The 15,780-nt window shown below is 30.4% G+C and overlaps 2 protein-coding genes across 2 annotated transcripts; both read right to left on the bottom strand.

Annotated features, from left to right (window-relative positions):
• LOC104786656 (UDP-glycosyltransferase 87A2-like) lies at window positions 1,802-3,568 on the bottom strand. Its single transcript, XM_010512101.2, has 2 exons — window positions 2,946-3,568; window positions 1,802-2,831 (listed from the first exon to the last, which is right to left on the bottom strand). Exons 1-2 carry the CDS (start codon window positions 3,439-3,441, stop codon window positions 1,963-1,965), a joined length of 1,365 nt encoding a protein of 454 aa, XP_010510403.1. The 5' UTR covers window positions 3,442-3,568; the 3' UTR covers window positions 1,802-1,962.
• Window positions 6,191-7,493, bottom strand: LOC104786657 (LOB domain-containing protein 12). Its single transcript, XM_010512102.2, has 2 exons — window positions 7,230-7,493; window positions 6,191-6,897 (listed from the first exon to the last, which is right to left on the bottom strand). The coding sequence occupies exons 1-2, from the start codon at window positions 7,389-7,391 to the stop codon at window positions 6,466-6,468; spliced, it is 594 nt and encodes a 197-aa protein (XP_010510404.1). The 5' UTR covers window positions 7,392-7,493; the 3' UTR covers window positions 6,191-6,465.

The following is a 15,780-nucleotide window of genomic DNA, read 5'->3' on the forward strand; positions in this document are numbered from 1 at the left end:
ACCTCTGTCCGGGATACATCTTAATTAGGCTAAGTTGCATTGTTTATTTTTGATAGATGTCATCGTGAAACTCTGGTAAAATCTCTGTGAAATTGTAGAACGGAAAGAATTCTTCCCTGTCAAGAAAAAATGTTACGGATTCCTTTGACTTTATAAATATGTCGTAGTGTACATGCACGTAGGCTTCATTGTGTCTTCATGTCGTAATTAACCTTTACGAACTCGTTGAGCTAAAACAGACAAATGTCATTACACCTTACTCAATATGTTGTGAGGAAAAAGCTTAAGAGGAGAAAATCAAAGTAATTAAATTTTTTAATTGATTGTTTGGTCATTCCGTAAAGGTTTTCTCCACCCCCTAACCACAAGTCCAGACTACTACTTTACATGCTTGCATAAACTTCAATTCCTTGTCCGAGATCTTGAATCCTCCGTTTTCATTTTAAAAAGAATTGTGCCATTTATTGAGCCAAATCTTTTGTTTTTGCCATTTGTCTCAATAATTTTCAGTTTTGCTATTTTTGCCATTTTTAAAAATGAAATATTTCAGAGTTTTTTTTCATAAAACACATACTTCATAACATAAACTATACCCTAAAAAAAACTGGAACCTAATAAACCCAAACATAATGTGTAAATTTATGTTCTTAAACTGTTTCAAATACTATTACACTTTAAATTTGTTCCTTAATATTACAATTGTGTTTGTATGTATTTATTAACTTTCTTTCTGATAACCATTTCCATAGTTTTTTATTTTATTTATAGGTTATGACTTCGGATGAGAAAGGTTTTGCGATAGTTTAGGGTTTAGGGTCGAGGAAGATTTGGACGTCTAAGTGATATATATCTCATTATATGGGTTTCCAAAGCCATGCAATTCTTTCAAATTCAGTTTTACCCGCAAACAGAGCAAGGCAATGGATTTGATCATGTGTGCAAGTCGAAAGATCCAAAGATCACCCTAAGCTAATCTCAATTGCATTAGTTATCTAATTAATAAAATTAATTACACAGAGAATGAAGGAAGAGCATGAGTTTCGGCTCAAGAAGAGGTTATTCGATAAATTCAAGCTACTGCCTCGCTCTTCTTGGAGGTGTCTGGTTTTAGAAGATATTGATGTTTTATACATTATATTAAAAGCGGACAAACTAACACATAATGTCCATGCTAAGCCGTATTTTATTTTATATGTAATCAATGTTATTTTTCCCAACATAAAAAATATTTGTACGTCTTGATTGTGCATCAAAACAGGAAGAGCTCTATAAATTATGGGATACAAACTAAATATTTTAAAGTAACATTTCATATTAACTAAAAAAATTCAGTTTAATGCTTAACTAATCAATAGTAATTCATTTAAGTGACTAAGAATATTTATTTAAAAACAAAACAAATAACAAACATAATAATTTATCAAAACACAAAATATAAAACTTTAAATATTTTATTAAATCTAAAATATGTTAAAATTAATATAAAGTTATCTCGCGCATCACGCGAGTCTACTTCTAGTAATTTATAAGTTTGTATCGCAAAAGTAGCAATTTCAAAGGGTTGCTCTTTCTTTTGCGTTGTGGTCTTCAAAGTTATATCGCACAGTACAATGGCAAAGGCTTCGTTCATTCTTTGCAGTGAATCACGAGACAACAAGTATGAGAAATTATCGTCAATATTGCACTTTTTTTATTTGGTCTTTGTTAAATGTCAATACTGCAGTTTTTCATGTCATACCTACAAATAATCAACAAAACTTGACCATTCTGCTCTTGTTTCGACATCACAAAAGTTTGTTACTGATAAAAAAAACATGTGGAATCTTATTCAACCGTCCTAGTTTTTAGTGTGTATCTCTTTATTACTCGAAGTCTCGAATCCTAACTTCAATAAGACATAACAAGATTTATAACTATTAATTGTAACAACAATGTGCCGAACAACAAAAAGCTCATTGAGCCTTAATTTGTATTGGTAATATTCCTAACGAAAGCGTCGATGTTAGAAACAGACGAACCGCTTTCCGCAACAGCTCCTCGACTGATGTCACTGAGGTCACAAGCCCTTCTTCTCATCTCCTTCCCTTCTTCACTCTCTCTATCCATAAACCTCTTCACTACTTCCTTGATCTCCTCTCTCCCTATCAACAACTTCTCCTCCTTCCTCTCGATCCTCATTCCGACTCTCCAGTCCTCAACAATCATCTTTGCGTTCAGAAGCTGATCCCAAAACAGCGGAAACGCCAGCATCGGTGTACCCGAATATATCCCTTCCAATGTTGAGTTAAACCCGCAATGCGTCCAAAACCCACCAACAGCTTTGTGACACAGCACACGCAGCTGATCGCACCAGCTCACCACTACACCTGAGCTACCTTCAAAAGCCTCCTTCAGCTTCGACTCTCCCCCACGAGCCACCCATAGAAACCGAACTCCACTCTCTCTCACTCCTTCAACTATCTCATCCATCTGAACTTCAGAGACCGAAAGAAAACTCCCTTGAGATATATAAATCACAGAACCTTCTGGTTGCTCATCAAGCCACCGGATATAATCAGGATCACTACCTTCATTCCCAACGCATAGTTCTTCAAATGGTATTGAAGGACCGATAGCATAAACCGGGATATCGAGCTTGGAGGTGAAAGCCTCAATGGCTTTAGGTTCAAGTTCACAAGCAGTAGTGAAGAGAAGACACTTAGCTCCAGGGAGCTCATCAAAACACAACTTAGCTTTCTTGAAGAGTACGTGGCTGTAACCCTCAAATATCGGCGGCAAATCCCGGAGTTTTGTCGGAGATAAACCGGGGACATAATCAAGAACTTCATCCCCTTTAAGTTATAGCACAAACCAAGATTCAACAAGAGTCCATATATAATAGCAGTAAATACTAAGTCTAGAAAATGGAACTGTTAAAGTTAGATAGCTAATTCAGTGATGTTTACCTGATGGTTCGGTCAGAGCATGGCCGTGACTTACGAGTAGATCAGCGTGAAGAAAGAACGAGAGAATCGTGGCCGACATGGTCCAGAGAGAAACCACCGGAATATTCCTTTTCTTTCCGACACGTACTGCCCAAATACAGTAAGTGTCGGCGATGATTGCACTCGGAGGCGGCGAATTGAGTCGGTCAAGAAGCTTCTCGAACGGCTCCTCTAATATTGTGTAGACGGCATCTATGAAGCTTATGAAGTCATTGGCACGGACGAGCTCGGAGGGGATGAGATTCGGGAGAGTTGCGAAGTGGATCCGGTCGGGTTTCTGGTCGGATCCGATGAACCCGAGCCATTCTTCAGTGACGACGAAAGTAACGTGGAGGTCAGGGTATCGACGGACGAGGCGTTTGCAGAGGTTCATCATTGGGTTGATGTGGCCTCGACCAGGATAAGGCATGGCCACCACATGGCGGAATTGGTTTGGTGATGATTCAGTTGGATCCATAGGGTGAGAAGTGTATGATTCTGGTTCGTGTGGGTGTGTCTGAGGAAGTGAAGACTCGCTCTACTATATCTACGGTGGGACGAGTCGTGATGTAACATAATACAAAAAAAGGTGGTCAAATGTTTGGTCATTTGGTCTGCCGTATACGGCATGCAACTTTTTTTAAAGGCATAAGTGGTTACAAATTAAAATTCGATTTTTCTATCCTACAAAAGGCAGACAATTTTTGTTTTGTGTGTCGGGGAAGATTTGGCTACCGAACACCGATTTGGTATTGTAGTATAGTTTAGTGATGACTGGTTGGAGTCGTATATAACTGNTGGTCGGACCGAGTTTTAAAAAAAAAAAAAAAAAAACACTATTGTTACACAAATGAAAACATACATATTTTATAATTGCATTGATTTTAATTCTTCACTATAATCGTTTGTTTTGGTATATTATGGTCATTTTTATAATATTTAAATATTTAAACTAATGATTGAATCATTTTTTGTAAACCTTTAATTATGTGTAGATAAACAAAGAAAGGTTTTCTTCTTCTTTTTTTGTCGATAGAGCACACGGGATCTTTTACTCGATTATCAACAAGTGGAGTCGGACACTCGGACTGTAATGCTTAGGGATAGCGTCAAGGTGAACAACATATAAATAGATTCTATTAAAATGAGAAAATACCAGTAAACTAGAAAAAACAAACTCTAACTAGTTAAACTTAAATTTTGTAAACCCAAGATTTATCACTTTTAAGATTTTGACTCAACCCGGACTATGAAAAAGAGATGGTTCTTGGTCAAACTGATCAACCTACCGGTTTGATCCGTTTTTTAAAACTTTGGTTTAACGAAGATAAGTGTCAGACACTCAGACCCCAAAATGAAATTGGGCTCGTCCTTGTTTTAGTCCGGGTATATTAAACTCATCATGTCAAAACAATGGAGGTGGTCCACTTGTCCAAACATTGTTTAAAATGTGAAAGTCACCAATTACCAAATCCGAAGCCATAATTGTTAAATTGTTCTTTCTCAGACTAAACAAAGGCAAACACTATATAGTAATGGGCCTCTATATATATCTCGTCCCATCGATGGGTTTGCTGCATTATCTTTTTTCCTTTTTCTCTTTTAAACTCTAATTTGGGAAGGGGACCATGGTCGACGACACTCAGATATAATTTCTTCAATGATGTTGTGGTATGTCCTCCCCGTAAGTACTCGTCCCCGGCATGTTGTATTTGCATTCATGCATGTTCAGATGAGAAGATGAATTAAATTAAATTTAGTATTTACTAAATAAGAAAGAGTTTACTGTCTATTTTTTTGAAAAAGACTACGTCAGGCGATTTTTATAGCTGATAGTATATGTTTTCCATAGGCGATTTGTATTTTTTAATGGTCTAGGATCTCTAGGTAGGTACCACATTCTGTCCAGCAGGTTTTTTACATTAAGATTTTAGGTTCTCTAATATAATCACAAACTTAAGTTAATTATTAATTAACATGCTTCTGTCATGTAAACAATTTAAAAATCGCTTATGTGAAAATATAATTTTGTTTCTTTACTTATTACTTCAGAGCCAGAATGCGTTAGCGCACCAACGGGAAAGTTCGTTGAGTGTTGTGCATAAATTAAGTAAAGGCAACAATTTGGATTTCTTTGTAAAACCTTAATTTTTCTGCCATTGTAATCATATAATTTTGTCTGATCACCCTCTCAGCTTCTTGTTAAAATTAACTTATGTTCGGCATAAAGAAAAATTAGTTCACACATGGCCAAGAAAATAAATTTGCGCACGTGGATGGAGCACATGCACGTCTACGTGTAACTAGTTAGATGTATACATGCGTCTAACTTACTAGTTTCTAGTATACTATAAACCTTAAGAGAGAGCTTTTCAACAAACTAACTAAAAAGTTGTTACGCGTAAAGTTAAAGATAGAGTATTATCTCAATAATTATATCATATACATTATATGATTATGACAGTTATAAGTTCACTGGCTTGGTACGATCGTCAAAAACAAGTTAAAGGTATTTGAAAATTTTATATAATTGCAATTTGAAAGAACATGATCGATTATTTTTAGCCATTAGATTCTTTCCCATGTCGACAGCGACGACAGGCAGTATTTTGATAATTTTGTTTCGACTACTGATCACATGAACACTAGCAATAGATAACATAATCAAATTCAACACCACCACCTCCTCTTTTTCTAATTTAATTTTGGTGAATTAAAATCTATATATTTATATAAATGGATTAGTACAAAAGCAACAGTAGAGGCGACTTTATGTTCTAACGTGTAGCTTATGATTAATCAAATCAAGTCGGTCGAATAAATCTATTGAGAGTCAAATCGTAAAGGTTGAATCATGTAGATTTCCCTTTTTGAATAAAATGTAGATTGCAACTTGAGGTTTTTATTATTACTTCGATTTCAACTTCAGTTTATCGCAAGTAGAAACAAAATCAACATTTTTAGTATTAGTAAAGTTGATTCTCGAAAAAGTATAGTGTTGCTTTTGCATGTGTAGGACTTTAATTAACATAAGTTTAATAAAGATATTTAATATCTGAGACTTTAGTCTATTCTTAAACTAATCCTTAAAAACCATATTGTAAATTCCTCTTAATTTGAACGCGACAAAGTTTTGAGTCGGTTTGCTTGAGAAAAAAGTGTAGTCGGTACTTGGTAGAGCAATTTCTTGGAGACTTAAAATAAATTAAAATTTGGATTGGAATTAGATCTAATTTTCACTGTTCAAACGATGGGGGAAAGAAAATTTTGGAAGTGAGAAACCAAATTAAGAGAAAAAAAGGAAGAAAAAAAAAAAAAACAGATCTCTAATCCTAAAGCTTCTCTAACTACATCTCATCACCATCACATGCATGCATTTAACCTTTTGACTTATACTACTTTCCTTACACGAAACCTGTTCCCATATTCTCTTTTTCAACATAGCCAAGAAGTAAACTTGTCGAAACTTCACTGAGTTTTTTAACCAAAGAAAATTAATAAACTAAGTCCAAAGAGATTCTTGCTTAAGAGGGTCTTGCATTTGCATTTGCATCTGCATTTGCATTATGCTGCTTGGAGATGCAAAGTTAGAGTTGAACTGCCCAGAAGACATGGCATAACCTAAGTTGTTATTGTTGTTGTTGTTGTTGTTGCTGCAGTTATTGATGTTGTTGTTGTTGTTTTGTAGCAAGAGAGCCTTGTGGTCTTGGTCTAGTTCAAGAACATGATGATGAGACTGTAAGGTTGGCTCATTTTGCATCTGAATGCAAAGAATCTCGGCTTGAGCCACTGCTAGTTGCATCTGAAGCTGCGAGACTTGGTTTTGTAAGTAGGAGATTGCTCCTACGCATCCGTATACCGGATCTCTAACTCGTGCGTTTGCTTCGAAAACCAGGCTATTCACCGCGTCAGCTCTTTGATGAACCGGTAGCTCCTGTGAAAATTTACATAAACCATGTAACCATTTTTTATATATATAAGATTCTAGGTAGCATATATAAATTCATATATGTTTATATAGTTTTTTTCAAGCATAATTAATTAACCAACCAATTCAGAATAATATCAAATTAAGTTAATAAGGGTTGTTGGAGTAAAATATATTTATATGTATTAAAGAAGTTTGGTATTTGACCAAACACACACTGAATGTTTTGGAAGAGAGAGGGGACAACTAAAGAAGCATATGCAAAATGTTTAAAGCTTTCAACGAAACAAGATAACCAAAATAGAATATAGTTATGGGGAAATGGGAAAGAGATGAACCTGCAACATTTTGCTAACGTTACTTGCTCCGAAGACCTTATGAACAATGGCAAATTTGTGAGGATCGTCAGGAGGAAAATAAGGAGCAAAGATGCAATCTTTTGCACAGCGTCGTCGAAGAAGCTTACACGAAGCACATGGCGATGATCCCGGACCGGCCATATTCTACTATGATCAGGATCACACCAATAACAGGAGTTGGAATTCTTACAAGTTACTAAGTATGGAGTTCTCTTGTCCTTTGAGAATAGAGAAGGAAGAAAGAAAAGCTTAGAGTTAAAGGGAGAGAGTTGTGAGAGGTGTGTATTTATAATAGGTTTTTGAAGGCTTTCTTCTAGAGAGAGCGAGGTTGGTGTTCACATGTGTTCATTTAATTCTAACTTTAAATGTTTTTTTTTTCTTTTAACGTCTTAACTTAAATGGTATATATATTTTTATTTAACTTGAATATGAAAACACTACCTATATATAAATCCATGTAGTTTTCATATTCTTCTTACGACAAGTTATATTGTATTTCCTTTTAGCCATAAAATTCCTCTAATATGCTCTGTAACTATCTCATATTAATGCTTTTCTCGTTACAATTACATTAACTTGTTACTTTATTGTTAATTAATCTAAGGTTTTCATTATATAAATCCCTAATTCATCTACTTCTATAATATTTATTTCTTTACTACTTCGATCCGTATGTTTCATAATAAGTGATGTTTAAATAAAAAGAATGTTTTGTTTCATTTTATAGGACCTATTTATATGATGTTTTCATTCTTTATATAAAATTTATTGTTATTCTATTGTTTATAACATTTAGAATTCTGCAGTTTGTTTTTCTAATTGGTTAAATTTTTTTAATGATAACTAACAAGTTATATTTTAAAATAGAGAAAACAGAAAATTAAATGAAGTTTTAATATATGTTCCGCAACTTTAAACATCATATAAAATAAAGGTGAAAGAGTATATCTAACCTAATTTGGTGTCTAAAAACTCAAAAACCTCAGTAATTAATTGATTATTAGTTCACTACCGTCGACAGTTTTTTTTTTTTTTTTTGGCAGCATACTGTCGAGAAACTAATCACGAATTTTTTTGTACAGCGTCATAACAGTGTATAGATCCTGAATTCAGACTATAATATGGACGTGTGTACACACATTAACGGCTCAGAAAAGACGTTGGCAATGACGTTTCTGACCTTAAGAATGAAGATTTTAACTCTCATTTTAACATGGTAAAACTAAATTATGAGAGAAAAAAAAAGAAGAAGATGTAGAAGTGAGCACCGCAAAGGCGCGTGATAGGTTGGCGTCCGATGCATAATGAGAAGTTTCCCCACGTTGTCCTTTGACTCTTCTCTTCTTTCTTTAACACACACGACAGTCGTACCATTACTAACCTCTCTTATCTTTCTTTATTTATTTGTATTCTAGTCTCTCGATATCTTAATCTTCTCTCTTTTTTAAATTACAAAAGTCGAGGAGAATGAGATGGGTGGTCACAAAGAAACATATTTATTAGGTTGTGTAATTAGAAACTTTGGGCAACACGAAAAAATTAACGCAAATGATTTTACAAATTCAAAATGATCGTGTATGTTTAGAGGTAGGTTTACACAAGAACTCACTTGATGATCTTACAAATTCGAGAATCGCTTGCTTAAGGAAGTGAGAGAGAGAGAGCATAACAACAGAATTTTTTCCAACTTTCTAACAACTTGGATCAAGCTTAACTGTATAGTGAACAACCTCCAAACCAGTTGGTTTCAAATCGTGGTTCTACTTGACTAAGATCACCACTGAACTAGCTCATGCTTGAGAGTTTGATTATAGCACCTTCTTAACCACATCTGATTGAGATCATCTCAACCAACATCCACAATAACTTTCGTAGTTTTGGAGTTATCATGACAAAGATTCTATATTTTATATTCGGCTTTGAAAAAAAGTCTTAGCTAGGGTTTAAAGTTACTGTATTTGCACAATAAAAAATAATTCATAGAGACTAAAAAAATCACCTCAAATATATATCTCTTTTTCTTATTCACGCTTTAAGAATTTATCCAATTTTTTTCGAATTTACAACACTAACAACAAAGTAAAATTAAAAACCGCTAATACCATACATAATAGGTTTAGTTTTAATTTTATCACTAAATTATGCTGACTTGATATCATATTTAGGCCGGAAATGAGAAGAACAACTAAAGTATGTATACGATATGCGTCAATCCACTAATTACCAGTTAACACTATTAAAAATCATAATTGGTCATATTACATGCTTTGAAAACAAACATTCAAATGGCGGCCTATATTTGACTTTTCCTAACACAAAAAGAAAAACGAAACAAAAAAGTTGGCTAGGCAATTACTTAATAAAATAAAAAAATGAAAAGAAAAAGAAATAAACTTAGAAGAGAGAGAGAGTGGGTAATGTTAGGATAATACACTATGGAAGTGAGAATGACATGAAACCCTAATTAGGACCGAGACTCCTTTAGAAATTGCCTCCAACGTGAATGTTTGTTGCCTTGAAAGACATTCACATCAAAACTTCAACCAATCTCTCCTTCACACACACTTCCTTATTAATTAATACATACTCTCACACTATTTTAATCTTTTGTAAAATGATTATGAGAATAATAATGTTGGGAGCTAGGCCCGAGTTTTTATGGGAAGACATTGATTAATTAAACAAGAGGAGGGACTGAATTAAGAACTTTGGGATAATTATCATTATTTTCTCCCCCGATTTTAAAGAAAAATATTAAAAATCGGGACAGAATCTCTGCGAAGCATCTTAGGTCAGCGACTTCGATGCGTAAAAAGCAACATTTGTTTTTATCGGATTACGGAGAGCCAAAACTTAAAAATTCACAAACTCTTATCTTTGCTGATAAACCTTGTTTTATTTAACTAAAACCAAAGTAAGACAAAAACCATGGTAAACGCCTCAATTCTTTAACTTAAAGAAGATATCAGACTAATGGTTTTTTCTTGGCACCACAAAATCACATTAATGTTTATCTAGCATTAACGAATGAGTGTGGCTTCACACATTTCTAGTAAAACATAGGTTTTGTTGCACAATAGCAGTCAAAAAGTTGTCTTGCTTTTACCATTGGCTTGAAAACAAGATTAAATGTCTCCAGATAAATACACCAAGTAGAGAAGTCTTTATTTATAAGGTTAATTGTAGCTAGATTTATCAATTTAGATTGATATACATGTAGAAAGTAAGATTTTATAGAGAGAATAAATTTTCAGAATATATAAGTGATGGATAATAAAAGTTGTGAAAAGTGTGAGTAACTACAAATTTGAAATTTGTTAAAACATACAATGAATGACATAGTTAATAATATGGATGTTAAGTTTAGAGGTGTGATAAAATATTAAGGGAGATGATGGACTAATAATTAATCCATTAAAATCCACAATAAGACAGACGTTGAACATCGTTGTGAACAACCTAAATAACCTAATTAACGTCCAAAAGTTGTAGTCTTGTAGATGTAGTTTCTTTTACACAGTATTCAAAGACCTAACCTTTTTGAATCCAAGAAGAACAAGTATTTGTGCACTTTTTCTTCGACTTTCTAGCCAAGCCCCATATGACTTCTGTCTATCTACGTACCAAAAACATTAAGACTTTTGTCATGAAAAAAAAAAACAAATTAGACTGTGTTGGTTAATATATAAATCTTGTTGTTGTTTGAAACGGCATTTTAACGTTGTGGTTAGATGCTCTTTAATAGAATCCTTTTAAATATACATGTTCACTTATCTTTTATTTTCTGAGGTATATAAAACGATACATAGAAATATAGGCATCAAATAATAGTTTCAACGTTTAATCTAAATTGATAAACTAAAACTTTAAATTTGAGTTAAAACACAAAATATTCGACTGATGTTATTCATTTTCATCAACAAAAGGAAATTCAATTTTGATTAGAGCAAATACAAACTAAACATTTTCTTATAATAGCAATATATTTTTATTTTACAATAGAGTTAAAAAAAAAAANTTTTTTTTTTTTTTTTTTTTTTTAACCTCTTACGTGATTATGTTATAAGGATTTTTTTCAAAAATACATGTTAATCAAAGTATACGTAACACGTGTACAATAGCCAATGCAACACTATAATATGAGAATTGATATGTAGACTTAACTAACATGACGATTTGTCGATCACTAAACTATCATGGTTGGTTCACATATTCTGTAGTTCTCAAACATATATGTTTACCATATTGATATAGTTTTGTATTTATACTAGATTTTAACCCGCGATAATTTTTATTATAATTTATATTTATGTTATATCTATTTGTTAAATATTAGATATCTTGTAAATAGAGTAATAACTAAATTTTCCAATTATTGTGCGGATAAATGTTTATATTATTTTTTTAACTTGCAATACACTTCATGACCATTTGTTTGTCATATTTAGTTTGTTTTGTTTAGTGTTTGAGATTCTATTTTGATTTTTAGTTATTATAACAAAAGATAAGGGATCTAAATACATAATAAGTAATTTATATGTTGTGATTAAGTCACATTTTTCCTAATGACTGAATTATTTTACACAATCTTAGTTAAATTAACTTGATTTTATGTCAAATATTCTAATATTAGTAGTGTTGATAAATAAATAAATGAGGATTTAACCCGTATTAACATAAATTTAGTAATATTTTATTAATTCCAACATGTCCTCTATATAACTCATCTACTATATAACTACATTACAGTAAAACCTCTATAAATTAATAATATTGGGATCATGATATTTTATTAATTTATAATGATATTAATTTATCTATTAATTAATAATAATTATTTTATAGTATAAATTAATAATTATAAATTTATATATATATATATAATTTATTGTTTAAATTTTAAAAATTATTAATTGAGATAATTTTAGCAAAATAAGATTAGCCTTTAGGATGTTATCAGTTTAGAATTGAATTTGTAATATTTAGAAAAAATTATTGATAATAAATTACATATAATCTATAAAACTATCAAAATGAAAATTGTGCATATGTAGAAATTGAAAACTTAAAAAAAACTTAGCTCTATTTTATGACATGTTATAAAATATTCTCTATCATTATAGTTTGAAATTACAACATAATAATTATTTATAGATATGGGTTTTAGAAGAAAATTAAAAATTTTAAAGCATATGTATATCAACATATATATATATATATACTAGATTAGGACCCGCGGTATACCGCGGGACAAACTATTTATAACTAAAACATTTAAATTATAAATTATATTTGTTGATTAAATATGTTATAATTATATAATAATTGTTAGTTTGATGGTTTAAAGTTTAAACTATATAATACTGCAATATAATTTATTTTTTACATATATATTTATTAATCAATTTAATTAGATATGTCTATTCTCGGATACCGATAGTGATTACAAAATAATGAAATAATTTTTTACCCATTTAACACCAAATTAATGATATTTTAAATTTATATAAATATCGACAAAACCTGTTCCGCTATATAACTCCGTCCCGAGATATTTTAACTCGCACTATATAATCTTATTTTTAATATTTATTGTTTTATATTATAAATATTAGAATGAGTTGATATGTTATTTATTAAGGTTATAATCATTTACATTTTATAAGATTGGTGTTTCTTATAAAGTTTAAATATTTATAATACTTGAAATTCTTAAAATGGTTGAGTATTTCTCATATTTGAAGTTTCGTAAAAGTTTAAATATATTATTAATATTTTAAAGGTTTTCTAACTTTTTCTTAAAGTTGAAATATTTATAATATTTAAACTTATTTGAAACTTCATAAACATTTAAATATTACTAATATTTTAACATTTTATAAAGTTTAACTTTTTAAAATATATATATATTTATAGTATTTAACTTTTTAAAAGTTTTAAATATTTATAATATTTAACTTTTTAAAAATCTTTAAAATAAAGAACCGGAATAAACAAAATAAAAGTTTTTTAAGTTTGAATGCTTGATAAATCAAGCTTTCTACTCAATTGTATTATGAATCATTTTGGTTTCTTTTATAGTATGACTCTGAACTATTATCCAAATTTTCTTAGACGATGTGGGATATTGCACTTGTATTTTTTTATTTATCTATTGAGTAATATATGTCCGTTTTTAAAAATTTGTATTACATCATATGCAGTAAATAATCACAATTTTTATTAACTAAATGCATTATAGAATAATTCAAGCTAATTTAAATATAAATTCAAATAAAAATGAAAGGGAATCATATATTTATGTTTGAATGAGGTAGAAAGATTTCCTTATTTTTTTAAATCTTACTAATAATTAATTTTAAAAATTTTGGTAACTAATAAATTCAATGCATTAAATGTAAAAACTTTCCAAAAAGTATTTTTGAGCAAAAACTGCTACAAAAATACTAGTATAGATATATATTAACATGATTATTAATTTATGATATTATTGAGACCATATTTTACATGAGAATTTTCAAAAAAAATATTATCTTATTATCTTATTAAATTTTGATATTTTTTTACACTGGTCCAACTTGGGACAAGCAAAATTTATTAATTTATAGTGTTTATTAATTTATAGAGTATTAATTTATAGAGGTTTTACTGTATATAGTATTTTAAACTTTTTTAATTTTACATATTTGTAAAAATTAAAAATTTTATTAAGTTTATATATGTTAATTATAATATTTAAGTAAATGTCAATCGAAGTTTTTCTTACGTTAAGAATCAAAACTTACAGGTTTTGAAAAAAAAAAGGAATCAAATTGTTGTTTTCTTTGTTTGCAAAAGATTCAGATATATAATATCTTCAAAACACAACAGAATGTGTAGGTAAATATATGATAATTTTTATTTCCATATTGATTGATGTTATTTATTTAGTTAGAATGAAATGTAAAATATTTAGGAAACAAAATCTGTAGTAATGTTAGTTTTAGAAATTTTTTAAAGGTTAATGTTGTAAATAACTTTTCAAATAAACAAAACTAAAAGGACATAATACAAAATATATTTCAAAAATGTTAATTATAAGAAAGACGAGTATAAATCATCAACAATATTACTCATACTTAATGAAGGAGATCGAAGATACATGCATCACTTTCTAACTATTGATCTTGAGAGGGATTAAGTGAGAGTCCATTGTGTGAGTATAATTAAAATAACAACATAAATCCAGAGGAAATTAATGCAAGACCCACAAAACGAGATCCGACACAAGGCTAATTAGAAAACCCTACTTAATGTCTGAAGAGATTCTTAAAATAAATGGGGTTTTGATAAAAGCCTCAAGAAAAGTTTCAACCATCACATTAAATGAATTCCACATGAGTCCAAGCTTTCTAACCACTGTTTCCCAAGTAAAACTCCTCTCTTTTACTCTCATAGCTTATTTATCTTTCACTAATCAATTTACTTTTTACATTTTTGATTAGAAGAAAATATATACTAATATCAAAATATTGTAGTTGTCCCTTATATATATAAACTTTGCGATGGCTAGAATATATACGTCCAACAAAATTTGATCTCCAACCTAAATTGATCACTATCTTAATTCAAGAATCTAAACCTTTTTAGTTAAAATAGAAAATATCATCTACCAAGAAAAACATACTCCATAACCCTAGAAACTATAGTGTTAGAAAGTGGTTATGATTCTTAATAATATATCAAATTCATGTGGTGCATCTAAGGAATGTTTTTAACCCCAAAATAGCGGGGACATGCATGAAAAAACCATTTGACTAGTTTGTGACCATCGCCCACAATAATCTCTACAAACATATTCGCTTGATATCATAATTTTGTATATATTAATTAATGAGTAAGTTTATTCACAAAAAGTTATCAACTTGGATGTGTTAGGCCCCCACAATTAATGTATGATGCATCAGATTTCTCTAGAATTGTCTTCTAGCCGCTCCAAATTGATATCAACTTTTATTAAAAAATAGTATGCATCTCAAGATTTGCCAACATATTTGAACTAATCTAAAAGTGGTTCAAACTAAGTGCCCAAATAACAATCAACCCCTTAATAAGGCTACAAGACCAACAGTCAACTAATTTATTTTTAGCTGTTTAAATGTCAAATTCTTAATCAGTAAAATGAATGATTATATAAAAGAATACTACACTTATGATCAACAGATATTTTCTAATGAATGATTGCTTTGTGACAAAATTTCAATATCCTTGCCAACATCATCAATGGATGAATTTGTTTAACTGAATTTTCAGTGTTTATAACTTTATATTTTTTTTTTCCCTTTTGTCTAAGTTTTCACGGTAACTTTCGAAGTGTCATAACTCATACAGTATATGATTTTGCTTTTTATTTAGAGATAGTAAAGACATATAAAATTTCTTATTTTTGGAAAACTAAAATCTAAAATTAAAATACCTAACTTTGTATTTCTACTTATTTAACCCACACACTACAACAAATATGCACATTGTTAACCAGAGAAAAACGCTA

This window comes from Camelina sativa, chromosome 5 (genome assembly GCF_000633955.1).
Source record: "Camelina sativa cultivar DH55 chromosome 5, Cs, whole genome shotgun sequence".
NCBI classification, from domain to species: domain Eukaryota; kingdom Viridiplantae; phylum Streptophyta; class Magnoliopsida; order Brassicales; family Brassicaceae; genus Camelina; species Camelina sativa.

Coding starts and splice junctions, on each gene's coding strand:
- LOC104786656 (XM_010512101.2), bottom strand. CDS start 3,441: ATGGATCCAACTGAATCATCACCAAACCAATTCCGCCATGTGGTGGCC. Junction 2,832..2,945: donor TGCTCTGACCGAACCATCAG/GTAAACATCACT, acceptor TATAACTTAAAG/GGGATGAAGTTCTTGATTAT.
- LOC104786657 (XM_010512102.2), bottom strand. CDS start 7,391: ATGGCCGGTCCGGGATCATCGCCATGTGCTTCGTGTAAGCTTCTTCGA. Junction 6,898..7,229: donor ACGTTAGCAAAATGTTGCAG/GTTCATCTCTTT, acceptor AAATTTTCACAG/GAGCTACCGGTTCATCAAAG.